Below are 25,264 nucleotides of genomic sequence, written 5' to 3'. Positions count from 1 at the left end.
TCTTGCAAACCAGTGAGATAAAATAAAAAGATAAAAATAAAAAAGTTAAATAGTCTAATTTTCTTCCATCCTTTTATCTTTATATTTTAAGGAAATATTAAATATCTTGATTTTAAGCATCTTTTTCTCTTGGAGAGGAAAATGCTCCCAATCTGCTGTTGGTGTTAAGTAAGTGTAGAGAGCCTTATTGAGGTGCCATGCCACCTGGCAGGAACTTGATATCGACCATATGTGAAATTCCTCTCTCAGCCTTTGAGTGGGAACTCCTGTGTTAGCCATAATCCCCTCCACCTAGGGTGGAGTGCTCAGACCAAGGTGAAGCCTATAGTTCTTTAAGGACCTGCAGTTTCCTGAGAAACACTAGCCACCTGTGGAGCAAATGAACTGATTCTGCTGAGAAGCTTCCAGACTTTTCCCCTGCCTATATATATTGGGAGTTCTTCATTAAACTATGAGACCTTGAATAGTGGGTGTTATCTTGGTCTCCATCTCTTTTTGCTGCCTTCACATACATTCCCCAGCTTCCCTTCCAGGTAACCCGTTCAATGCAATTGCGGGCAAGTAAGCAGGGTCAGGGTGATAGGTTTAATAGAGACTAAATATCCTTTCTGTAATTCCAAAGAATGAAACCTGTAACTTATTTAAAAACAAAACAAAACATTTATTCTGGAGAGATGGCTCAGTGGTTAAAAGGGTGCTCGTTGCTCTCACAGAGGGCCTGGGTTCAATTCCCAGCTTACATATAAGTGGCTTTCCATTGTCTATAACTCTAGTTCCAGGAGATCTAGATGCCCTCTTTTGAATTCTGAAGGCATTGCATACAAGTGGTGCACACACATACATGTAATCAAAACATGTACATGAATAAAAGTAAAACTCCTTTGTTTATTGAGGGGGTGCCAGGGCATGCAGGTGGCAGTCAGAGGATGCCTTGCAGGCGCTGGTTTTCTCCTACTTTGTGGGGGCATCAAAATCAGGCTGTCAAGATTGGCAGCAAGCGCCTTTACCCTCTGACCTATCTCACTGGCCTTGTGGACTACTTTTGTCTCTATAGCAACCTAGATTCACTAGGCAGAAAAAATATGGAGAAACATGATTTTTTTTGCAATCAAAAGTGAAGTCAATTAAAATAGTTGTTTTGTGATGGTGGAGCTACACACACCAACCCTGATGCCTCCACACACCCCTGTATACTGTGTGTGTCATAGGAAACACCCAGAAGTCCAACTTAAGGAAACAGTAACAAGGAACGAGGGAAACCACACAGTCTGTTGTACGTAAAGACCTAACTTTATTTAATGCAGATAATAACACCTTGCAAAAGAAAGAAATCCAAATACCATTAAGCACTCACACCTCATGGGATTTGCATATGCATACTGTATGAAATAAAAGATCCAGAACTTAACAGAAACCATATCTTTTGCTTCTTTAGGGTAAATTTAATTACAAGATTAGAAAGCAGAACAAGATTAGAGAACAGAAAATGATCAGTTAGTCTTAATGACAAACACCTGGTGAATCATCAAAAGGAAAAGGTCTAAACTGGAAGCAGAAGTCAGGCATGGTGGTGCATGCCTTGCACTCAGAGGGCTGTGAAAGCAGCTCCTGGAAGATCTGCCTAGGATACATGCAAGGGTCAAAGTTCAAGAATGTAGGGAGAGGCCAGTCTGGATTACAATGAGACCCCTGTCTCCAAAAACAAAACAAAACAAAAAAACCAAAATGGAGATGAAAGCAGAAGTTAGCATGTCTATGTATTGGCCTTCGGTGGTTGACTGTTATGCTCTGTGTATGACTTTTCTGAGCAGAGAATGGGGCTACTAACTGTATTGATCATATCAATGTAAAGTACTTACAAAGGAAGTACTTGATAAATACTTGTTACTAATATCTGGCCAAAATGGTTTTATGTACATGCACGTGTGTCTTAAGGAGAAGGTCAAGGTGTCGTCTACCATTTTGGAGAGTGGCTGGAATGCAGATCACTGTCTGCTGTGATTTTCTTCTGACTTGGAGAACCACTTACAGTGAACTGTGGCATGCCATACAGACTCCACAGTAGGTTTAACTTTCTCCTTTACTCCTGTTCAGCAGGGAAAGGCTTAGAAAGGCTATATAAGAGAGATATAATAGATTGGTGAGATTTACTCCAAGGATTAAAAAACAAAAAGCTACTACATTTCAGGTAACAATTTTTTTTTTGTTTTTTTGGATTTGGTTTTTCGAGACAGGGTTTCTCTGTATATCCCTGGCTGTCCTGGAACTCACTCTGTAGACCAGGCTGGCCTCAGAAATCCGCCTGCCTCTGCCTCCCAGAGTGCTGGGATTACAGGCGTGCGCCACCATCGCCCGGTGCAGGTAACAATTATTGCAAAATATTAAACTAAGGCAAGGCTGTTTACCCGTTAAATCTTGAAACAGTATATATCTAAAAAAGTACAACATAGCGTGTAGGGAAAAATGTAAAGAATGTGTTGCCATTCTGTGGCAGGGCAACTGTGCCCTCCAGGACAGGTTCCATGGATCAGGGGAGAGTAGAGCCCAAATTCAAGGCTTAGTCAGAGTCTAATCAGCACATGCTGGGGTAAGAAACTATTTTCCAAATGAATGCCAAGGTCTAGAGTCATCTCTCTTCCGAAGATTTGATGAACATATCTTTTTATATATTCATCCCTCTGCTGAGCCACTAGCAACTTGAGTCAGGTAGTAATCACACACTATGTCCTAGGCTCTGTATCCAGAAAAACATGAGTCTTCTTGTTCTGTTTCTTACCAAAAGTTACCTGATCTCCGGGAATCTTTTCTTGCTATGGGTAAGGAAGAAAATGTGGGTCTTTGCCAGCCAAACCTGGTTTTAAACTTCCCATTTTTACAAGGGTTTAACTTTCCCATTTACAAAAGGGTTCAGGCAGAGATTAAAAAGTAAATAACTAATGTATTGCTACAGAAATGGACTTGAAAAAGAATTATGGGATGGAACTCATTGGCCTGGGGTCTCAGTCCCAACACCAAAACCAAATCAAACCAAACTAAACCAAACCAAACCAAACCAACAAAAATCAAAAAAAGCAACAAACAAAAAACCCCAAACAAACAAACAAACAAACTAACAAAAAAAACAGGCAATGCCAGCACTCAGGAGGCTGATACAGGCAGCTCTAAGTTCAAGACCAACCTTGTTCCAAAGCTATGCAGTGAAACCCTGTGTCAAATAAACAAAACAAACAAAATCCAGAGAAGGTTCCTTTAGTTGACAATGACTCAAGTAAAAGGACATAGAATATGATTACAGACTCACCTAACACCCCAACCATAACACAGGAATGACATCAGATTTCTTCAGCAAAAATTAAAATCCTATAAAATTATAGTTTTCTTTTCTAACCCACCTTGTGTGTGTGTGTGTGTGAGAGAGAGAGAGAGAGAGTTTGTGCACATGTGTGTGGAGGTGTGTTTGCAGGACAGAGGATGATATTAGGTATCTTTATTTCTGTCCACCTGCTATTTGTTTTGAGACAGGGTCTCACTATGTATGCTGGCTGTCCTGGTACTTGGGCTCTGTAGACCAGGCTAGGTCTGGAACTCAGGGATTGCCTGCTTCTGCCTTCCAAGTTCTGGCATTAAAGGCATGCATCACTATGCTCCAATCCACCTTATTTCTTGAGACAAGGTCTCTCAGTGAACCTGGAGCTCATGGTTTTGATTAGGCTAGCTGGCCAGTAAGATCCAGGAATCCTCCTGTCTCCACTCACCAGTGCTAAGATTACAAGTGCATACCAACACACCAGGCTTTTCCATGGATGGCTGCAGATCTGAGCTCATTTCTTCATGCTTTGTAGATAGAGCCATTTCCTCCAGCCTGTGCCTGTATAATTTGCCTTCCACGAAAGAGTGGCACTCTAGAAATGACTGGCAAGCAGGCTACTTAACGTGAAAAATGTGATAAAGTTTTTCTAGAAAACGATTTTGGTCTGTCCTATACTCCTAACACACTTCTTTTGAGAGTAGATAGACATCTTCCCTGCAGTTTCCTTACTCGATCCCTTTTGCTTTCAGCTCCTCCTTGACACGTTTCAGGTAATGAGGATCAGGGTAGCCAAAACTGCAGGAAGAAAAAAAGAAACCCGTTAGCTTCCTCCCAAACAATTCTTAAGAATGTGTGCAATAGCCGGGTACGGTGGCACAGGTGCTCAGTCCTCTGAGGACAGCCTGAGCCACATAATGAGACTCTGTCTCAAAACACCAACAAAATCTGTATCTACTACTTGTACATACAGTCCAGACAGTGACTGATATCTAGTCACTCGAGTGTCAGTGTCTGTTTTCTAGCCAGATTGCTTAAATTCTTAACTTATTCTAAGTACTAATGCACATAATATAATAACTGTCATATTCTACAGAGGCGATAGTAATCATATGCTTGTGGGCTTTTCAAACACACCTGAAGAAGGCATCGGATCCCATTACAGGTGGTTGTGAGGCACCGTGTGGTTTCTGGGAATTGAAATCTGGATCTCTGGAAAAGCAATCAGTGCTCTTAACCACTGAGCCATCTCTCCAGCCCCTGTGGGTTTTTCAAATTTGTCTTTTGGATTCCATTGGTAGAGGAATTCTGAGTTTCATAAAGTACAGTCAGACTTCCTGGAATATATATCTCACCATCTTGGGACTCTGTAACTAAGACTTCTGCTACCATGTACTAGCCTTGTGAGTTTAGTATCATTGTGGACTTATGGGAAGAGAGAGGTGACAGAGAGGAAGATGACCTTAAAAGAAATCAAAGCTGTGCTGGAGAGATGACTCAATGGTTAAGAGCGCTGGGGCTTTTGCAGAAGATTCAATTCCCAACACCTGCATGCAGCTCACAATTGTCTGCAACTTCAGGGGCTCTGACACCCTTACACAGACATACATGCAGGCAAACCACTAATGCACATAGAAATAAATAAAAAATAAATAAACCTAAAAAAATAATCAAAAGCAAATAATATTCCTAGGATCTATCTTTTAAATAAACATAAAACTCTAAATTTAATCAACTTGGGTTGCATTCATCTTGGATTCTGAAACCCCTTTCTTTTCAAGCAAAACTAAATAACCAAGTGATACCTTATGAATGGCAGGGTAGAAGGTTGGGTGGACCAGTCTTTTTGTCTTTGAAATTATCATTATGGACGAATATGTGTGTGCTGTGTGTGCTGGCTAGTTTTATGTCAATTTGACCCAAGTTGGAGTCAATCAGAGAGGAGAGGAGAGTTTCTCAATTGAGAAACTGCCTCCTGGGGCAGTGGTGGCAAACAACTTCAATCCCAGCACTTGGGAGGCAGAGGCAGGATGGCCTGGTCTACAGAGTGAGTTCCAAGACAGTTAGGGTTACAGAGAAAATTGTCTCCATAAGACTGGGCAGTTGGCAAGCCTGTGATGTTCTTAATTAGAGATCGATGTCAGAAGGGCCCAGCCCCATGTCAGTGGTGCCACCCTTGGACTGGTGATCCTGGATGCTGTCAGCTCGCCATAAGCCATACTTCTCTGCATCAGTTCCTGCCTTCAGGGTCCTGCCTACGTTGAGCTCTTGCCTTGTCTTCCTTCAGTGGACTGGGACTGGGCCTCTATAAGGCAAATAAACCCATTCTTCCTGAAGTTGCTTTCGGGTTATCACAGCGACAGTAACCCTAAGACACTAGGCTAACATCTGCTGCTAGAATGTCTTTTTTATACCCACAGCCTCAAACTGCAACATTTGACAACCTTGTACTTCATTCAGCAATCATTACATTTCCAAAGACTCTTACTTGGACGGTCCTCCAAACCTGGCTGTTTTGTGATGAATATCATTCCATGTAATGACATCTGAGACTCCTGTTACGCGAGAGTATCCTATTGTGAAAGTCAGCCTGTGGTTAAAGGCTTCTCGGAGCAGATCCAAAACCCTTCTTCCCTCGGTATTATCAGGCAAGTATGCAGTTCGATGTGTTCCAGGATAAGTCTTTCCTGGATTTGGGTGCTCATTCTGTATGAAGAGAAGAAAATGTTACATACACACGGATGCCTCTGAATTTTCGTACAGTAAAGGTATGCTTGTGGTAGATGAAACCTATTGAAAGTCAGAAAAATATTGACATTTTACTCATATATATTTACATACTTCATAGTTCTCTTCAAATTAGAACACTACCTGCCCAACTCCTCCCATTCTAACATATGATTTCTACCTTTAATAAAAAGACATGAGGCCAGGCAATGGTGGTACACACCTTTAATTCCTGTACTCAGGAGGCAGAGGCAGGTGGATCTCTGAGTTCAAGGCCAGCCTACTTTACAAATTGAGTTCCAGGACAGCCAGGGCTGTTATACAGAGAAACCCTGTCTTAACCGTCTCCCTACCCCACCCCCAAAAAAGAGATGAGGCTATCCGCTCATAGAGTACTTGCTTGGCATGTCCAAAGCATTGAGATCATTACACTATCAAAGTAATTAAAAAGTCATCTAATTTCTAAGCAGGCAACAGGATCGATCTCTGCCTCTGTTATGACCCTACCCACAATCACAGAATGACTGACTTCCTGGGAAAACCATTATTTAAGAAGCTATAGGGTGACCCCTTGGGCTTTGGCAATTCTAGCATAGCAAAAAGAAACTCACATTCCACGGGCATACTTACAGTTTGGATGCCACTTTCCATATCGTAATGAATCACAATAGTACCACAGCCTTCATAACCTGGAAGTGAGTCTCTTTCAGTGGTGTGAGTCATGGTTCCCTTTGGCTGGTTCCCCTTCTGGACACCGTAGGAAGTCTGACACACAGGACAGACAGGCTTGATTGACATGGCTTTGCTGATACAAGGGGTGCAGAATTCATGCTTGCACTTAGGGAGGACATAGTTGTTGCTGATAGTATCCATGCAGATGGCACAGTTGTCCTTGTCCTCGGTCCCCTTTGAGGCTGCAGGGCTAGCAGAGTCTCCGGGAGGAGGTGAGGCTGCATTCGAGTCATTCTTGTTGATTTCCATGGGTGTTTCCTGATCCAAAGTCAATTTCTCTCCAGACGACGGGGACAGTCCCATTCTTTTGGTGACATACTGCATTGCCTGAGCAAGGTGATTCGGCAAACCCGACAAGGTCACTGACTCTTGGGTTACCACAAAGTGCACGTTTGGGTGCTTTTTTTTAAAGTCGTCGGCAAACTTGGTCTTGTGTAAGCCAGCTCTCTCCTTGCCCAACTGTTTCAGCGACAGAACTTCTGTCCTCAGCTGGCCTGTGGCGTGCTGGAAGGCATCAGTGAAACTTGTGTAAGACTGCACGGACAGGTCTAACTCTTTATCCTTGGGGACAAAGAAAATGCAGGTTTTCTGGCCTTTTTCCTGGACTTTGCCACAAGTGTTAAACTTTTGCTCGATCTCTGAGATTTCCTGGAGCATTTCTGGTTCTAGAAGCTTAAAGTGAACTGAATCGACCTCGATCCCCAGTGGGTACCCAGATGCCATTATTTTCACAGGTGTCAGGACAAGAGTTTGGGAGACTTTTTCTTTGGCGGCTAAGATGTCAGCAGAAGAGCCCAGGAGAGTTAGTATTCTTCCCTGTCCCTTTATCAAGAGCTTTGGGAAGCAGCGATTCAGCTCCCGCCTGACCTCCTTTGCTTTCTGGTGCTCCCCTAAAGAGATATAATCTTGCTTCAGGGACTGTGTGAACTTCTGAATGTCTCTGATGAAAGACTGGTATGCTTCTTCTAAGTTGCCTGAAGGGCTGGAGGGGAAGCCTACAGAGACCATATTGGGAGCAATCTCTTGGATTTCAATGTTTACACCAAATTTTTTCTCTATGGACTCTAGTCTACCGGGATAAACATGCTTGAAATAGTCAAGGAAAAGCACAGACACTTCAAAGCTTCTCTGATCCGGTGCCTCCCTCTCCACATCGGAAGGCGTGTATTTCTGTGGGGCGTATTTCCGCTCCTGCTCACTTTCTAAAAGCTGCGCGCTCAAGAAGTGATGTATCTTTTCAATGTCTCTGAAGGTGCCACACACCTTCTTAATTCCATCTCTACCCTCCATGCTTTTGACATGAGGGCAGACTGTGGTTATATAGGATCTCTGCTCCCTAGAGAGCAGGTCACAGTTCAGCTCAGCGGTCACAGCAAGAAAGACCTGAAGGTTTAAAAAGAACAGGTACAAATAAGATGTCTCAGATATCCACCCATCTTCAGAAAGATACTTGGAAACTACACTGTCTTTTTTTCTTAGCGATGACTGACTTCTTAAGTCCCCTGAGAGGAGCAGTCACCTGGGGGGTGGGGGGGAGGCTCTAAAAGTGAATTAAACAAAGGAAGCCAAGGCTAGACCTCATTGCAGAGGCTCATACAACTGGTTTGCGAGGAAGCCTGGGCATGAACATCTTCTAATACTCAGTGGCCAAGACACTGGTGTCAAGCTGGGCGGTGGTGGCGCACGCCTGTAATCTCAGCACTCTGGGAGGCAGAGGCAGGCGGATTTCTAAGTTTGAGGCCAGCCTGGTCTACAGAGTGAGTTCTAGGACAGCTAGGGCTACACAGAGAAACCCTGTCTCGAAAAAAACGAAATCCAAAAAACCAAAAAAAAAAAAAAAAAAAATCAGTGTCTAGAGCTGCCATTCTGTGAGCTTTGAGCTTCGAAGTTAGCTCTAAATCCAAGAAGCAGTATCGCCCCGCATCATCTCACCCTGCTTTTCTTACTTACCTTCTTACTTTAAAGGAAACCCCAAAGCAGCCAGTAAGTAGGTGGTGGCACATACCTTTAATCCCAGCACTCAGGAGGCAGAGGCAGAGGATCTCTGAGTTTGGGGCCAGTCTATATAGTGACCAGGATAGCCAGGACTATATAGAGAAACCCTGTCTTGAAAACAAACAAACAAACAAACAAACAAAAGAAAACCAAATAAATAAATAAAACAAAATTAGGAAAACCCTAATACATGGAACCCTTAACTCATGGAAAGTTACTAAGTCTTTTAAACATTGTTTTTTTTTTAAAAGTTCAATGATGACACAGAAACACCAGATTTGGATAAAAAGAATACAGGCAAATTGAATGTAATATAAAGGCAACATTTCTGATGATTTGCTTCCACTCAAGGGTTTTATAGATGCTCTTCAATCCACAGAGAACATTTTCTTCTCTAGATTAGAGCTTCAGGGTGCTTCCACAATCAGTGTCTTTTCCACACCTCTATCAGGACCATCTAGAATCTAGGTTGTCACCCACCTTGCCCACTGTAGCCACCGACCTTGCAGCCTGGCCCCTTCCTACGCCTACACGTTAACCCAGCAGCCAGAGTGATCCTTTACAAATGCAATCCAGCCCCCTTACCACCAGGCTCAAAAACATCAGGTGAAGCTCTGCAGCGAGTTCAAATCCTCAGCCCTGCCCTCAGGTACCTTTCATGTGCCTAGCCCTCTCTTTTGCTCACTGCCTGCCTCTCTACTCTGGCCACACGGAAACTTCTGAGTTCAAGACATCAATCAGTTCTTGGGAGGCCTGGGTGTATGCTTCCCTCAGCCTAGAATGTCCTTACTACAAAACCACCCAGCTAGGTCTTTTCATTTATTCCTGTTCTTCAGGTGAAGCATCATTTGGATTTGTCTCTTTGTCTGCACCCTAGGACATTTAGGACAGCATTTCCACCACAGTATTTCCACATCTGCTATTGTTCTTCCTGCACTTGCTGCTGGACAGACTTTGATTATAAGTCTATTTACTATCCTTTGTTTCCCTTACTAGATGACTGGGTCCTAAGAGCCTAAGTGTCTGTGTCTCCAGCCCCTACAACAGTGCCTGGCACACAGAAAATAGTCTCTGTCTATTTGGAAAATGCATTTAAAAAATGGCTGAATAGTCTCATCATTTAAGCCTCAGGCTAAATGTCACTTCATCAAGAAGTTCTCCCGTCGTCCCCTTGCAAGCCCTCACCCTGCTCCTCTCAGAGACAAAACTCTGTTTTTATTCTTGCATGTTTAAGTCTTGGAAGTCCACTTAGTCCATCACCTCCGGTCTGCATACCCAATGCAAGCTGCTTGAGGACAGGAATCTTGTCTCTGTGTGCCTCTGCAGCCCAGTGCCTAGACCAGGCCTAGCTTGGAGCTAGCCTCTGGGAGAAGGTTGTTGAACCAAAAAGGCAGTGACCACAGAAGCAGTTGTAAGAACAGTGCCAGCTGGTAAGTCCCGAAAGCCGTGAGACCAGGAACACCAGTCAGAAGCAAGAGGTCCAGAAGTTCAAACCCTGAAAATTTTGACCGGAGACCAGCAGCAGTAAGGCTGCTTCCTCCTCCGTCTGGGCCAGAATGTCCCAGTACACATAAACCTTATGATCCCCACCTTCAGCACTGGAGGCAGTCTTGTAGCCTGGTGGCTAGATTACAGCTTAAACTTCCTCTCTCCTTAAAAGGACAAGTCCAATAAGCAAGCACCTGGAATTCTTCTTCATGCAAATAAAGCATTCCCCAGCATCTATGCTCCCAGCCTATGATGACATTCATCCCCAAATCTTGTACCCACTTCCCCAGGTTTATGTAGCCCCTCTTCACCCCAATAAAGAGGGATGTTTCACTAAAAATCGTGCCCAGAGAAGGCTGTTTCTCCCTGACTCAAGCTGACTGAGGGCCTGCTAATCTACCTGTTCCAACTAAGCTTCACTTCTACTTGTGCAGTCTGGGGTGCCCAGTGCTGCCTGAATACCCAGAGGGGAAGGGGGAAAGCAGATCCCAAAGCAGCACCAGCTCCTCTGTCAACACTCACCTTTTGGACAACTGAATCAACAGAGTTAAGAACAAGCCCATCACCGGCATGAATCTCAACACACAGTGCTTCATCCAGAGACTCTGTCAAGGACGGAGGTCCTGTACGTGGTGTCTCAGCTGACTGTGTCAAGGACAGAGATCCGGAACGTGGTGTCTCAGCTGACTGTGTCAAGGATGGAGGTCGGGAACGTGGTGTCTCAGCTGACTGTGTCAAGGACGGAAGACTGGGTCTCAGGTCTTCTACTGGTGTCTCTGCTGACTGTATCAAGGACGGAAGACTGGGTCTGAGGTCCTCTACTGGTGTCTCTGCTGACTGTGTCGAGGATGGAAGTCTGGGTCTCAGGTCCTCTACTGGCTTTTTAATAGTTTCCAGGGCAATGGTCACAGGTTTGCCATCAACCACCATCTTGTGTTCTTTCCGTTTCAACACCGCCTCCTTATCTTCAGGGGAGACATCAAACATACACATTCACACAGAAATGAGAGAGAATTTACCGAGATGACCCTCAGTGTCCCTCTAGGTTGATTCTAGAAACGTCTGAAGAAGATGCCACCTCTAGGGATGTCCCTAATAAGCTAAGGACTTCTACGTAAGCTACCCATGTTCTCCCCTATGCTTTTCAGTTGTTTTTTGTTTTTTGTTTTTGAGACCTTATGTAGTTCTGGCTGTCCTAAAACTCCTGGTGTAGACCAGGTTAGCCTTGAACTCACAGAGATCTGCCCACCTATGCCTGCAGAGTGCTATAATTAAAGGCAGTGCCACCACCGCCCAGCCTTCCATAGACTTTTAAGAATCTCTGGATGATTTTTTAATCCTTCACACAGATGAACACTATGGAAATAGATGTTATACTGTATTGTTTATTTGAATGAACAGTAGGGTATGGGACTGTTGTGTAAATTTCCTCAAGATTGGAACCTTCCACCCTCAAAGAAGGTCCTTCAGCAAGAAGGTGAACAACTCAAAATAGCTTCAGGAAATCCCTGAAACTGACCAGACTCACTAGGTCCCTCCCTGACAGAGTAAGCAATAAAGACTGTAGGGAAGAGTCCTCCTGAGACTCCCAGAACAGAGCTGCTATGAAGGCTCATTAAAGATCTGCATAGGAGACTCAGCCAAGCCACGCTGTGTAACCAGAGCAGCTAGCTGCCTGCAGGGAGTGGACTCTAAGCTCCCCAGAGGAAGTTTAGAGCAGCTGAATGACCTGGAAAGAGCACTCTCTAACCTGCTGAGCTGCCTGCAGGCTGTGCAGTGTGTGCTCCAGGTTCCCAGCTTTGTTAGCTTTCACCCCTGCTAGGTGGGCTTCCAGGATGCAGTTGCCTTTGAGTCATTTCCCATATTCCTGTAAGTAAACCCAATAAATGCATTTGGTTCACCAAGTTGGAACTTGGTGGTTTCTGCTATAGGCCCCTTGTCAAATGCATATAGAGGACCTCAACAGTTACTGCTGGCATTCTGGAATAGCAGGCTGTTGATGGGAAAAGCTAACCAGAACTCTAAGGTAGGGAACTTAAGTTTTACCTCAGAATATAATTTGGTTATTAGAAACCATATTTCTAGCTGGGCAGTGGTGGCGCATGCCTTTAATCCCAGCACTTGGGAGGCAGAGGCAGGGGGATTTCTAAGTTTGAGGCCAGCCTGGTCTACAGAGTGAGTTCCAGAACAGCCAGGGCTACACAGAGAAATACTGTCTTGAAAAACCAAAACCAAAAACAAAACCCCCCAAAAACAAACAAACAAACAAACAAACAAAAACAAAGAAAGAAAGAAAGAAAGAAAGAAAGAAAGAAAGAAAGAAAGAAAGAAAGAAAGCCGGGCGTGGTGGCGCATGCCTGTAATCCCAGCACTCTGGGAGGCAGAGGCAGGTGGATTTCTGAGTTCGAGGCCAGCCTGGTCTACAGAGTGAGTTCCAGGACAGCCAGGGCTACACAGAGAAACCCTGTCTCAAAAAACCAAACCAAAATAAAATGTGTGCCACTTCAAAAAAAAAAAAAAAAAAAAAAAAGAAAGAAAGAAAGAAAGAAAGAAAGAAAGAAAGAAAGAAAAGAAACTACATTTCTGGTCTGGGCATGGTACACACCCACACCCACAATCTAGCACTTAAATAGTAGAATTAGGGGTGGGGTGGGGGCAGAGTTCAAGGCCAACCAATGGTATATGTCAAGAACCTGTATAAAAGGAGTGGTGGTGGGAGTAGTAGGGAGAACTTACGTTTTGTAATGGGTTTGAGTCTCTCGTTTCAATGACATTAAATACTAGTTACTGTATAGTTAAGTGGTGAGCCCTCCCCCCCCCAAAAAAAACCCCACAAGAATCAAAAAGTTTAGAATGTGTATAGGCATTAGTTGACTCTCAGAAAAGAATGCAAGAAAACCACTCCCATTGAGGACATTAGTGCTGCACTGCATGCCTTTGATCCCAGCAGAGGCAGGAGGATCTCTGCGAGTTTGAGGTCAGCCTACAGAGCTAGTTCCAGGACAGCCCGGGCTACAGGGAGAAACCCTGTCTCTAAAACCAACCAAAAACAAAACAAGACAAGACAAAACAAACCAAAACCAAAAACTATCTTCAGTTAATTTTTCTTTGACTTTCCTTTTTTAAAGTGGTCGTATATTTTGTAATCCTTAAAAACAAGTCAATGGAATCATTATTTATCACAATAAAGTGGCTTGGAGTCGGGTTCAGAGGTGAAGCACTTGACTAGTGTGCACAAGCTTCTGGGTTTCCTCCTCAACCCCAACCCCCACACTTTGTTTCTTCTCTCAACTGGGTCTGCAGGCAAATTCTCCCAGGGAGTCGAACCGCATTGTGAGCGGCTGGACTCATCTGAGGCTCTCTCCCCCACTGTGGGATGGAGGGAGTCTGCGGATGGCACTCTCCCACAGACAGAGCCACACTCGCATGGGTTCTCCTCGGAAGCATACAGGGATCGGTTTGGAAACCTGCTGGGTCCACCTTTGCACCCGAGCCTTGCCCTGTTTCCTCTGGCCTGGCTCACCTGCTTTTTTTAGGAACTTCACCTCGAAGGTGTCCGGGGCCCCGGGGCCCACGGGCTGGACAGAGCACTCCCCGCCTCCCGAGAAGGCCCGGCTCTGGAAGTATTTCTCTAGCTTCCAGGACGCCTTGGGGATGGACTCCTGCAGTCGGACGAGGAGCGGGGATGGCGGGTCCGGATCGGGACTGGAGGCCGGGTCGGGACTGGAGGCCATGGCTGTCCGCGTCTGGCTCGCTTGGGGCTCAGGGGCGCTGCACAGCCAAGACAGAGCAAAGGCGCGTCCTGCCCTAAAGACCCGAGAGGCAAAGTTTCAGTTTCGTTTCCCTGGAGGTCCCTCCCTGTTCCCCGCAGAGCTGCCTCTTCTCCTGCTCTACCTTCTCCCAAGGCCATCACCCGGTGAGTAGTTTGCACACTCTGCGGTGGGCGCTTAGAGGAAGTAGTTTCCCCGCGGTGGCAAGTCGCCTTCTTTTCTTGCAGGATCGGAAGAGTGGCGGGAATCCGGATCCCAGGTTCAGGCCTCCCAAGGGTGGAGTGGAGTAGAGGGGTAAAGAGTTTCACCTGTTTGTACTTTTTGAAACGATTGTTGTAACTAGTATTTACTGAGATGCGATTCTGATTTCAAGTGGTTTATCTGCTTGGTGACCATCACCTGTTCTTTTCCTGTTTAGATGGGCACCTTAGGGATTTTCTGCTCTGGGGCCTTAAGTTAACGAATAGCACAGATCTGCTTGCTTCCCTGAGTCCCTAGTGAGTGAGTTAACGAGATATTGAGCACAGAAGAAGTCAGTACCCGTGAACAAAGCAAAACCAAAGAGCTGCTTTCCAGAGGAATCTTAAAGTGGGGTGGGGGAGGGGAGGAAAGTATCCCAGGAGAGCTGTAGCCTGAAGTCCAGAGGGTTCAGCTCCCGGCCAGGGAGAGGAGGAGGAAGGGTCTGTGAGATCTATGTGTCAACAGATATATCGTGGGAATTATGTGTGTTAATTCTAAAGGTAATCATCATAGTTTAGCTCGTAGGTGATGGTTAATCTTGGTTGTCACTTTGACTGCGTCTGGAATCAGCTAAAACCCCAGCTAGCTGGGTATGTAGTGCTTGTGAGCGATTCTCTTGATTGGGTCATTTGAGACGGGAAGACCCACCCTAAATCTGGGTCACACTTCCTGGTAAAAAGACAAGGAAAAGGGAAGTTTTGCTTTTTGCCTGCTTGCCTCAAGACAGACAAGTGCACCCCAAAGCAGCCTCTCATCGGCAGCCTGTAAGGAACTTTAGAAGTCTTTCTTCTGTGAAAGCAACACCGCCCTCTGGAGGCTCAGCGGGTCCTGTCCGGGATATTTTGGTTAGTAGTCGAGTTACTCTTCAATGTATATGGCCAACTGTGCTCTGATGTTGTACAGAGTTTTTCTATTGCAAAGACATCATAGAGCAGCCCAGAGACTCAATGACAGCAGCAGTTTTAGACAACGGTATTGTAAGTTTAAGTCATGAGTCTAACACTTTGTTTTTTTGTTTTGTTTTGGTTGGTTTGGTTTGGGTTTTTTTTGTTTTGTTTTGTTTTGTTTTGTTTTTTGGATTTGTTTTTTCCGAGACAGGGTTTCTCTGTGTAGCCCTGGCTGTCCTGGAACTCACTCTGTAGACCAGGCTGGCCTCGAACTCAGAAATCCGCCTGCCTCTGCCTCCCCTCCCAGAGTGCTGGGATTACAGGCGTGCGCCACCACCGCCCGGCAAGTCTAACACCTTGTAATCTTTAGTTTTTAACCTACTAGGCTAAAATCATGAAAAAGTAGAATTCCTCAGAGCTTCAGATTTTTATCCAGACATCCTTAGGTCAGAGTTGTTTTATAACAGATTCAGTAGAACACACCCCGGGCAGGTTCAAGCGGTTTCCTCAGTCTTCACACCCCCTGTGGGAAGCGCCACTGTTAAGAAGGCTGCTCCTTAAATGTTTTGCCTGGTCTCAGCACTTTGTTGCCATTTTCTAAGTGTACCAACACCTTCAAGTCTTCACTTCCATAAAGTGTTTCCTATTCCAGCCCTTACAGTTTCCCTCCTCGGACTTCAACTAGAATTCCCTGAAGGTAAACAGTATCAATGCCAAAATGACATGGTCATCCACACCATTGACATGAAAAACTACTAAAGAGCAGAGATTTTTTTCAGTTCTCCTATGGTTTATTTTCCCTTCTTTTTTTATTTTTGTTTCCAAGACAGGTTTTTTTTTTTTTTTCTTTCTTTCTTCTGAGTAGTCCTGGCTGTCCTAGAACTCTGTATACTGGGCTAGCCTCAAACTCAACTGTCTCTGCCTCCCAGCAATGGGATCAAAAGCATCAGCCTCCTATGATATATTCTTAGAAGATCCCCTTGGCTTTAGTCATTGGTAGCACAAGCCTTTAATACCAGCACTCAGCTGGCTTCATCTACATAGCACATTCCACGCAAGAGTAACAAGAGGAGACCTTTCCTCAGAAACAATAACCAAAACCCAAATGGCCTCAGCTTTGGTCAGTGCTTACTGTATTCTTTCTGTCTGTTCCCAGCAACAGGCCACCATCTCCTGGATCAACAGACTACACTTGGAAACACAAACGAGTGTAAACATCTGAAGACCCACGTGGGACCTGAAGAATGTCCTATTACATGGTAAAACCAGAAATATAAATACCTCTCATCATGAAAAATCCAGTGGTTTCATGAAGGGTTCTCCCCACAGCAGTAAGAAAGCTGGGGCCTTCAGTTACACCTAGCACCCTCATATGATTTATACTCTCAGTGGTTACTGCCCTTGTAGAACCTAAGTTTGGTTCCTAACATTCACGCAGTGACTCATAATCTTGCCTGTAACCTCAGTTCTAGGGGATCTAATTTCCTTTTCTAGTCTTTTTGACTCTTGCATGCATGTGGTATATATACAACTCACATAGACTCATACATATAATTTTTATTTTTTAAGTTTTCTTCTGGTGCTGGAGAGATGACTTAGTAGTTAAGAGCATTAGCTGCTCTTCCAGAGAACCCAGGTTCAATTCCCAGTCCTCACATGGAGGCTCTACTTCCGGGAGATCCAGGGCCCTCTTTTGGCCTCCACAGCAAGCATGTGATGCACAGACATACATACATGCAGGCAAAATACCCATATGGATAAACTTAAATTAAAATGTTAAAAGTTTTTTCCTTGTACTGTGTGAGAAATGGAAAATCACGGATATGCTAATACAGTTGAGTATGGGGACGTCCAGTACTCCAGAAATTGAGGCAGAAAAATCACAACAGGTTCCAGGCAAGTCTGAGCTAAGGAGTAAAACCCTACCTCAAAATTCAAAACATGAAAAATTGATAAACAGTATACTAATATAAATAGCAGAATGAACAGAGAGACGAGTACAGAGTTTTTCTATTGCAAAGACATCATAGAGCAGCCCAGAGACTCAATGAGAGCAGCAGTTTTAGACAACGGCATTGTAAGTTTAAGTCATGAGTCTAACAAAGTAATAGATGGCTTTTTTTTTTCAGTGTCATCTCCAGGACTAGGAATGTCACAGATGACAATGGGCTTACCTACCATGCATATAGCCTTGGGCTCAATTTCCAATAATATATAAATTGGGAAAAAAAATTAAAAAGAAAAAGAAAAGGAAAGCCGGGCGGTGGTGGCACATGCCTTTAATCCCAGCACTTGGGAGGCAGAGGCAGGCAGATTTCTGAGTTCTAGGCCAGCCTGGCCTACAGAGTAAGTTCCAGGACAGCCAGGGCTATACAGAGAAACCTGGTCTCGAAAAAACAAAACAAAACAAAATAAATAAATAAAAATAAATTGGGCTTGGCAATATGTAACAAGTTTGAGGCTAACCTGGGCTACGAGAGACCCAGTCTCATGCCACCTTACATATGGTGTGGATTTTCTTTACTCTTTCAGCAGCTGTCTCTCAGGACGGGGTCTACTTTCTGTTTGTCATGAAATAGGCAAGTAGAAGTGGGCCTTTCCAGATCTGGGAGATGCATCTGGAGAGGCTCACGTCTTCATATTTTCTATTCTGGCCAGGGAAATCCCACAAGACTTTGGAGCCCACCTGAGAGCTTTGGCTTGTTGGTTGAGGGCTGTGAGCCTTTTCAGGTGTTAGCCTCCAGCCTTTTCTCTTATTCTGACTTAGAAGTGCATCAGCTGAGCATGGTGACAGACATTAGAACCTCAGCACTAGGGAGACGGGGGTAAGAGGACTGCTGGGAGTTCAAGCCAGCCTGGGCTCTAGAGTGAGTTCAAAGCCAGCCTGGCCTACAGTGTGGAACAGACAGAGTGCATTGACCTCTTTAAGAGGTCTTTTAAGAGGCCTAGATAGACTCAGTACTTGATGCAGCTTTTAGTGTTTTAGGTACACAGATTAAAAAATGATAGGGCAAGCCTGGTGGTGGTGGTGCAGGCCTCTGATCTTACCATACAGGAGGCAGAGGCAGGCAGATGGCTGAGTTTGAGGTCAACCTAGTCTATAGAGTGAGTTTTAGGACAGCCAAGGTTACACAGGGAATCCTGTCTTGAAAAACCAAAGGGAAAAACAAAGACAAACAATAATGGAAAAAAAAAAAAACACCAACAAACTGAATAATGAATGTAAAGAAAGAACTAAAAAATGTCCTTCCCCAAACCCTAAACCTGAGAACCCATGCTATTCCTGCTTAGCAGGCGGTGTCTCTGCTTTCTGCAGCTTCAGGTTTTTAAAACAGCTGTTTCATTTTTTTTTCCCCCACAGGGTTCAGGAGCAGCAGCTCTTACCGAAAGACCAGGTATGATCGCCTCACTCTCTCTCTCACTTAAGAAAGCCTTTGCTAAGGTCTTTCCTCAGTGCAGAAGAGGGCACTCGGAAGGAGACTATCTCCCCTTCAGGGGCTCAGGTGTGTGGCTGCAGACACTGTGGAGATGCGGGCACATGCTTTGGAAGGGGAATTGCTTCAGAAGCACTGTGGCAGCTGAGGACACGTTCTCTGGGGCCCCCACTGCCCTTTCCCTTGTTGGCAGAGATTCTTTTCTCTGTTTAAATGGTCTCGCTTTGTGGATCTGGCTGGCCTGGAACTCAGATCTGCCTGCTTCTGCCTCTGAGTACTGAGACTAAAGGTGCACATCAGCACTCCAGCCCTGTGACACACTTCTGACCATTCCTCGATGGCCAAAATGAGCAGAGAAACTGACCGAGAGCTGAGAGAGTCGACCTGCCTAGTTTCTAGGGGTGACCCATTTGATGTTGGCCATCAGTGTGTAGGCCAGTTGAGACTGACTGCTTAGTAGAGGCTTCTTTTGGGTAAGAGAGGTCACCAGAAGTCTCTCCTGATGGCTCAGATAAGAAACAGAGTAAACTACTACATTTAATCTGTTGTCCCAACCTTTTTTTTAAAATTGTATGAGTACACTGTTGCTGTCTTCAGACATCCCAGAAGAGGGCATCAGATCTCATTATAGATGGTTGTTAGCCACCATTGTGGTTGCTGGAAATTGAACTCAGGACCTCTGGGAGAGCAGACAGTGCTCTTAACCGCTGAGCCATCTCTCCAGCCCAGTTTTTACGGTCTTCATTTTAACGTCTCTGACTTGAGGCTCCAGTTTTCTGGAAATCATTTTCCTTTCTTAGAGGCAAAGGCTGTATTAGTATCTCATACAAGTGTACTTAAAGAGGTACCTCTTTAAGCTCTTGTAAGAGCTTCCTCTTTATTCTTTGAAATGTTCTCCATTTGTTTGTAGGTTTTTGTCTGTAATCTGTCTGTTGTGTGTATCTGATGTCTGTCTATCCTTATTGTCTGTTCCTCACAGCATTTATAAGTAAACAGCTGTTTATTTAATAGCACAGAAGAGACAGTACGGTAAAGAAATTCTAGGTTTTTAAGAGTTTTAGAAGGAAAAAAGTTACTTTATTGGCCCACAAACAGATGCTCTTAACATATATTCACCTGTTGCTTTTCACACTTGTTATTGTTATTTTGTTTTGTATTTATGTATTTTTTTAATTTATTATATCTGTTATTTATTTTGTTTAAGGTTCCTTTCAACCAGTTGGCTGCTTTCAGCAAATGATTACCACAACACACACACACACACAGGCACACACGTTATTCTGGGTCAGGGACATAGAAGAATTGTAATTTAAGATTAAAGCTATGCATTTAGGGACTGGAGAGATGGCTTAGCGGTTAAGAGCACTGACCTTTCTTCCAGAGGTCCTGAGTTCAATTCCCAGCAACTACATGGTGGCTCACAACCATTTGTAATGGGATCCAATACCCTTTTCTGGTGTGCCTGAAGAGGGCGACAGCGTGCTCACATACATAAAGCCATGCATTTAGTTTATGTTTTAAAAGCTGACTGCAAAGCATATAAAGTTGGTTACATGTTTTTTTTTCAAGTATTTATTTATTTTATATATATGAGTACACTGTAGCTGTACAGAGAGTTGTGAGCCATCATGTGGTTGCTGGGAATTGAACTCAGGACCTCTGCTTGCTCCAGCCCTGCTCACTCCAGCCCAAAGATTTATTTATTATTATATGTAAGTACATTGTAGCAGTCTTTAGACACACTAGAAGAGGGCATCAGATCTCATTACAGATGGTTGTGAGCCACCATGTAGTTTCTGGGATTTGAACTAAGGACCTTCAGAAGAGCAGTCAGTGCTCTTAACCGCTAAGCCATCTCACCAGCCCTACATTATTTTCTTAAAGGTAAGTTTAGAAAACTGGATATATGACATATATATAGTAGGGAAATAGATTGAGTACATAAATTTAAGTGAATTCTAGGTATATTATTAACTTGGTTGCAAGGTCTGGCAAGAGTTCAGTTTCTGAAGGTAAGAAGGATTTTCTTTTCCTTCCTTCTTTCCTTCCTTCCTTCCTTCCTTCCTTCCTTCCTTCCTTCCTTCCTTCCTTTTTGCTTTTTGACACAGGGTCTCTCTGTTGTGTAGCCTTGGCTGTTGTGGGACTCACTGTAGACCAGGATGGCCTCAAACTCAGAGATTCTCTTGCCACTGTCTCCCAAGAGCTGGGATTAAAGGCATATACTACCACTACTGCCCAATAAGAGGGATTTGCAGAAAAAGAGATTGTCACTCTACAGGTTGGGTTATCCAGAAATTGGATTTATATGCTGGGTGGCATGTTTATATGCTGCGTGGGCATGGTGGTAGTCCCAAAGTTTAGGGGACCAAGGAAGGAAGATTCTAATTAAAGAACTACACAGTGAGGCCTTGTGTTATCACCACCATCAACTTCCCCTGCCTTCAAACTGAAGTCTCTGGAAGCCTGACATGCAACAGGTGCCCCATGTAGGCCATGAGTAGCATTGCTCAGCCTTGGTTGGGGTTGTCCTGAGAACCGTGACTTCTGCTGAGGTGAACTTTAGTACCAAATAGCTATAAAGGCTGTGCGGTAACTAGAGTTTCCGTGTAAAAACAAATTAAGAAGGATGTGAACAATACATCTTGCAGTCTTAAAAATGCAGGAAGTGATTTTTTTTTTAAAGACAGGATCTCACCATGTGGTTCTTCTGACTGTTCTGGAACTGGCTTTGAACTCACAGAGATCGGCTTGCCTCTGCCTCCCCAGTGCTGGGGTAAAGGAAGGGTGTGCATAGCATAATAAATAGTACTTTTAGCTTCTGGGCTGTAATTCTGTGTTGATTTTGACTGTGAGGGCCAGAGTCAGTACAATGAGCCAGAGGTTGCCAGTCTTCTACTTCTGGCTGGTCTAGTGCTGCCTATCTCCTCTTTGACTAGTGACCCATGGAAGCTGGATACATATCTCAGCTCTTGTAATGATGACTGCACTAGGGCTTTGGCTCTGAGTTACACGACCTACTCTGCCCTCTAAAAGATGGGCTTCATTTGCAACCAGCACACATAGTATCCTTGTTTGTTTGTTTGTGTTTTTCCTGTGTTAGTTTCTTACATTCTCTCCTTAACTTCAACCCCTGGTGTTTTCTAGAATCAACTCTTAAAGTACTTACACTCAGAAGTCTTTTCTCAAGATTTGAGTCTAAGCAAACTTAAACTAAGACATTAAGAAAAGCAGAGAAGTTATGACTACAGCGTCCCTCTATCCCTGACTCACAATTAAGTCATTTTAGTGTGTGTGTGTGTGTGTTACAAACATTCAAGACCTTCTTGTTTTCTCATTTAGGGTGCTAACTAAATGCCACACACAAGGCTCAGCCCTTTTTAAGTGGCTTAGCTATCTTTGGCCTGATCCCATGTTGGGAGGAAAGGCAGTGTCGGTAAGGAAGGTAGTGGAAGTTCATCTCTCTTTCCAAGTAAGAAACGAAGTCTCCTAGTGTGGAAAGGAACCACATCCTTTTCAAGGAACCTGTGCTCATTTCTTTCTTGTTTTGCTTTTTCTCCTTTACCAGCCAATGATTCTTTTGAAGATCACTGTAGATGGAAAATTCCCATTAAACACAATGTCTTCGAAATTTTAAAAAGCAATGAGAGTCAGCTGTGTGAAGTCCTCCAGAATAAGTTTGGATGTATCTCTACCCTGACCTGCCCAACTTTAGCAGGAAGCAGCTCTCCTGCTCAGAGGGTCTTCAGAAGGACACTGACCTCTGGGATAGAGTTATCTGTTTGGAAGGACAACCTCACCAGACATGTTGTTGATGCTGTGGTGAATGCAGCCAATGAAGACCTTTTGCATGGAGGTGGCCTGGCTGGAAGCCTGGTGAAAATTGGTGGCTTTGAAATCCAAGAAGAGAGTGAAAGATACATTGCTACCTATGGTAAAGTTCCAGTTGGTGGAATTGCTGTCACCAGTGCGGGGAGACTTCCTTGCCATTTGATTATCCACGCAGTTGGACCCCGGTGGACAGATATGGACAGCCAGATAGCTATCCAATTACTGAAATGTGCCATTAGGAACATTCTAGACTATGTCACCAAATCGGGCACACCAATTAAGACAGTAGCAATTCCAGCCCTGAGCTCTGGAATTTTCCTGTTCCCTCTGGATTTGTGTACACACATAATTTTAGAAACTATCTGCCTTTATTTCCAAGACAATCAAATGACTGGTAATTTGAGAGAGATCCATCTGGTGAGCAATGAAGACCCCACTGTTGAGGCCTTTAAATTTGCCTCAGAAAGCGTCCTAGGGAAGGAACTGAGCTCCTCGAAGAGTCCAGAAACTAACCATTCATCCAGCGTGACTCTTCACATTGGCCAGGGCCTGACTCTCCAGATTGTCCAAGGCTGCATTGAAATGCAAACAGTAAGTTTTCGTTTTTATTCCCTGGCACTGACAGAGGGGGGTTCTGGAATTAATGGTTAATTTATAAGATACTTAGAGTGGAAGACCGTAAGATGCATCTTTGGGGATTGGAGAGTGTAAGCGTCAGGGCCAGGCCATCTGGATTAGAGACGGGCTCCATTATTCCTGACTCAATGGCTTTCTTTCTTTCAGTCCTTCCTTTAAAACATGTAACAACAGCACTTAAACATCTGAAAGCTGAGTCCTTATCCAAGAGCCGGTTACAGTAGTGTGTGGCACATGGCTGCATGGGAGTTAGGATGGTTAGGCTCTGATTCCTAGGAATCAGAAGCAGTTGGAATACTTTTTTATCCCAAAGAACTTAAGCTCTCTCTTATTTCTTTCTTTCTTTTTTTTTTTTTTTTTTTTTTTGTTGTTTTTGTTTGGTTTTTTGGAAACAGGGTTTGTTTTCTTTTCTTTTTTTTTCTTTTTTTTGGATTTTTGTTTTTTTTCGAGACAGGGTTTCTCTGTGTAGCCCTGGCTGTCCTGGAACTCACTCTGTAGACCAGGCTGGCCTTGAACTCAGAAATCCACCTGTCTCTGCCTCCCAAGTGCTGGGATTACAGGCGTGTGCCACCACCGCCCGGCTCAGGGTTTGTTTTCTACCACGTCACCCAAGACTCATGATCCTCCTGCCTTAGCCTCAAACACTAGATTTTCATTTTTACTTTTTTGAGGCAAGGTCTCTAGAGCTTTGGCTATCCTGGACCTTGGTTTGTAGATCAGGTTGGTCTTGAACTCACAGAGATCTACCTGCCTCGGCCTTTAAGGTGGGATTAAAGGCTACCATGCCTCAGCTGAGCACTGAAATGAACTAATGAATGAATGAATGAATGAATGAATTTAGTGTGTGTACACACATGTATGCATGTGTGTATGTATGTGTGTGAGAGTGTGTATTTGTATCTATATGTGTGTTGATGAGTATGTATTTGTGGGTCTGTGCATGCTTGGAGGTGGGGGTGGGGTTTGCACACCTGTGCACAAGTATGGAGGGGCCAGCGATTAACCTTGATTGCCTTTCTAAAGAACTGTCTACCCTTCTTTTTTCTTTCCCCCCCCCCCCCCCCCCCCCCGAGGGTTTCTCTGTATAGTCCTGGCTGTCCTGGAACTCACTCTGTAGACCAGGCTGGCCTCGAACTCAGAAATCTGCCTGCCTCTGCCTCTTTCTCATTGGTCTGGAATTGTCAGGTGGGAGGGGCTGTGCCTAACTGGCTAGCCCCAGGGAACTTGTCTTTTCTGGCTTGGCTGGGAGCATGAGTGTTTGTCACCACATCTGGCTTTTTTTTTCACATGGTTTCTGGAACATACTTTACTGACTGAGTTACTTATCTCTCTAGTTCTATCCTATTTTTAATCTTTAAAAAAAAAACTTTGTTTGGCAATATCTCATTGAGGAAACAAGTCATTTGGCTGGCATTGCTGAAGCAATCTGTCAATAGTAGTAAACAAAAATAGTACCTAGGAATACAGCTGGGCATGGTGGCCCACCCTTGTAATCACAGTAGTTTGAGGTGGAAGCCCAAGGATCAGGGATACAAGGTGATTCTCCGCTCCTTGAGTTTGAAGAAGCCAGCTCTGGCTACATGAAACCCTGCTTCAAAAATCTGAAAACAAAACAAAACCCAAGAGTTTGTGCATTTGTGATTAGAGCAGCGTATTCACAGTGGTAGCAAAAAAATAATGGTGACAGGGCCGAGAAGAAAGCCCTACGGGTGCCTCTCTGAAACCACCCACAAGCGGGCATGCCTGGTGGCAGAATGCTTGCTTACCATGGGTTTGAGTCCCTGCCCTGGGGGAAGCAGGCTGATCTTAGGCTGTGGGAGGTGTGAGGCAGCAGGAGGAACTTTCTGGGAGGCTCGAGTGACTTGATCAGAGACAGAGAGGAATCCACAGACAGGAAATGAACAGCTTGGCTGGACACACTGAAGCTTAAAGTAATCTTTTTATTTATTTATTTATTTATTTATTTATTTTTGGATCATTGATGTGTCCTGTGGTCACAATCAAGCATTAGTGAGAGTAGCACTTACAGTCTACAAGACACCAGAGCGAAGGCCGAGGAGACTCCATGAAATGAATTATCTGAGGAGTTGGTTTAGTGTGGTGTTTAACATTTAAGCTGCAGCATTATTGAATAACATCCTTTTACCAGTTTTTTTGTTTGTTTGGTTGGTTTTTTTCGAGACAGGGTTTCTCTGAATAGCCCTGACTGTCCTGGAACTC

The 25,264-nt window shown here is 44.2% G+C and overlaps 2 protein-coding genes across 8 annotated transcripts in view; one reads left to right on the top strand and one right to left on the bottom strand.

The window, feature by feature from the left end:
• Positions 1 to 1,271: 1,271 nt before the first annotated feature.
• On the bottom strand, positions 1,272 to 14,013 carry Dtx3l (deltex E3 ubiquitin ligase 3L). Of its 2 annotated transcripts, XM_052158214.1 has the most exons (6): positions 13,773 to 14,013; positions 11,063 to 11,214; positions 10,772 to 11,008; positions 6,665 to 8,149; positions 5,796 to 6,013; positions 1,272 to 4,105 (listed from the first exon to the last, which is right to left on the bottom strand). In XM_052158214.1, exons 1-6 carry the CDS (start codon positions 13,981 to 13,983, stop codon positions 4,036 to 4,038), a joined length of 2,373 nt encoding a protein of 790 aa, XP_052014174.1. In that variant the 5' UTR covers positions 13,984 to 14,013; the 3' UTR covers positions 1,272 to 4,035. The 2 variants fall into 2 exon arrangements, with proteins under 2 accessions (XP_052014174.1, XP_052014173.1); XM_052158213.1 differs by having other exon boundaries at positions 10,772 to 11,214.
• Positions 14,014 to 14,076: 63 nt separating this feature from the next.
• The window catches only part of Parp9 (poly(ADP-ribose) polymerase family member 9), a 34,972-nt gene continuing 23,784 nt past the window's right edge, over positions 14,077 to 25,264 (top strand). For 2 of the 6 annotated variants that reach the window (XM_052158212.1, XM_052158211.1), the window contains exons 1-6: positions 14,085 to 14,165; positions 14,247 to 14,313; positions 14,983 to 15,104; positions 16,303 to 16,405; positions 18,508 to 18,541; positions 22,146 to 22,999. In XM_052158212.1, coding sequence (XP_052014172.1) covers positions 16,391 to 16,405; positions 18,508 to 18,541; positions 22,146 to 22,999 — 903 coding nt within the window. In that variant the 5' untranslated portion in view covers positions 14,085 to 14,165; positions 14,247 to 14,313; positions 14,983 to 15,104; positions 16,303 to 16,390. Of the gene's footprint in view, positions 14,166 to 14,246; positions 14,314 to 14,982; positions 15,105 to 16,302; positions 16,406 to 18,507; positions 18,650 to 22,145; positions 23,000 to 25,264 lie in introns of all 6 variants that reach the window. The other 4 variants (XM_052158210.1, XM_052158207.1, XM_052158209.1 and 1 more) reach the window with 3 other exon arrangements.

Source organism: Apodemus sylvaticus, chromosome 15, assembly GCF_947179515.1.
Source record: "Apodemus sylvaticus chromosome 15, mApoSyl1.1, whole genome shotgun sequence".
Classification (NCBI taxonomy): domain Eukaryota; kingdom Metazoa; phylum Chordata; class Mammalia; order Rodentia; family Muridae; genus Apodemus; species Apodemus sylvaticus.
The sequence above is the reverse complement of the archived record's forward strand: the minus strand, read 5'-3'. Positions and strand labels throughout refer to the sequence as shown.

Excerpts from the sequence above, each read along its gene's own strand:
- Dtx3l (XM_052158213.1), bottom strand. The coding sequence starts at position 13,983 with ATGGCCTCCAGTCCCGACCCGGCCTCCAGTCCCGATCCGGACCCGCCA. Across the intron at positions 11,215-13,772 it reads GAAGTTCCTAAAAAAAGCAG|ATAAGGAGGCGGTGTTGAAA; the intron begins GTGAGCCAGGCC and ends TCTCCCCTGAAG. Across the intron at positions 4,106-5,795 it reads AGGTTTGGAGGACCGTCCAA|TTTTGGCTACCCTGATCCTC; the intron begins GTAAGAGTCTTT and ends TTCTTCCTGCAG.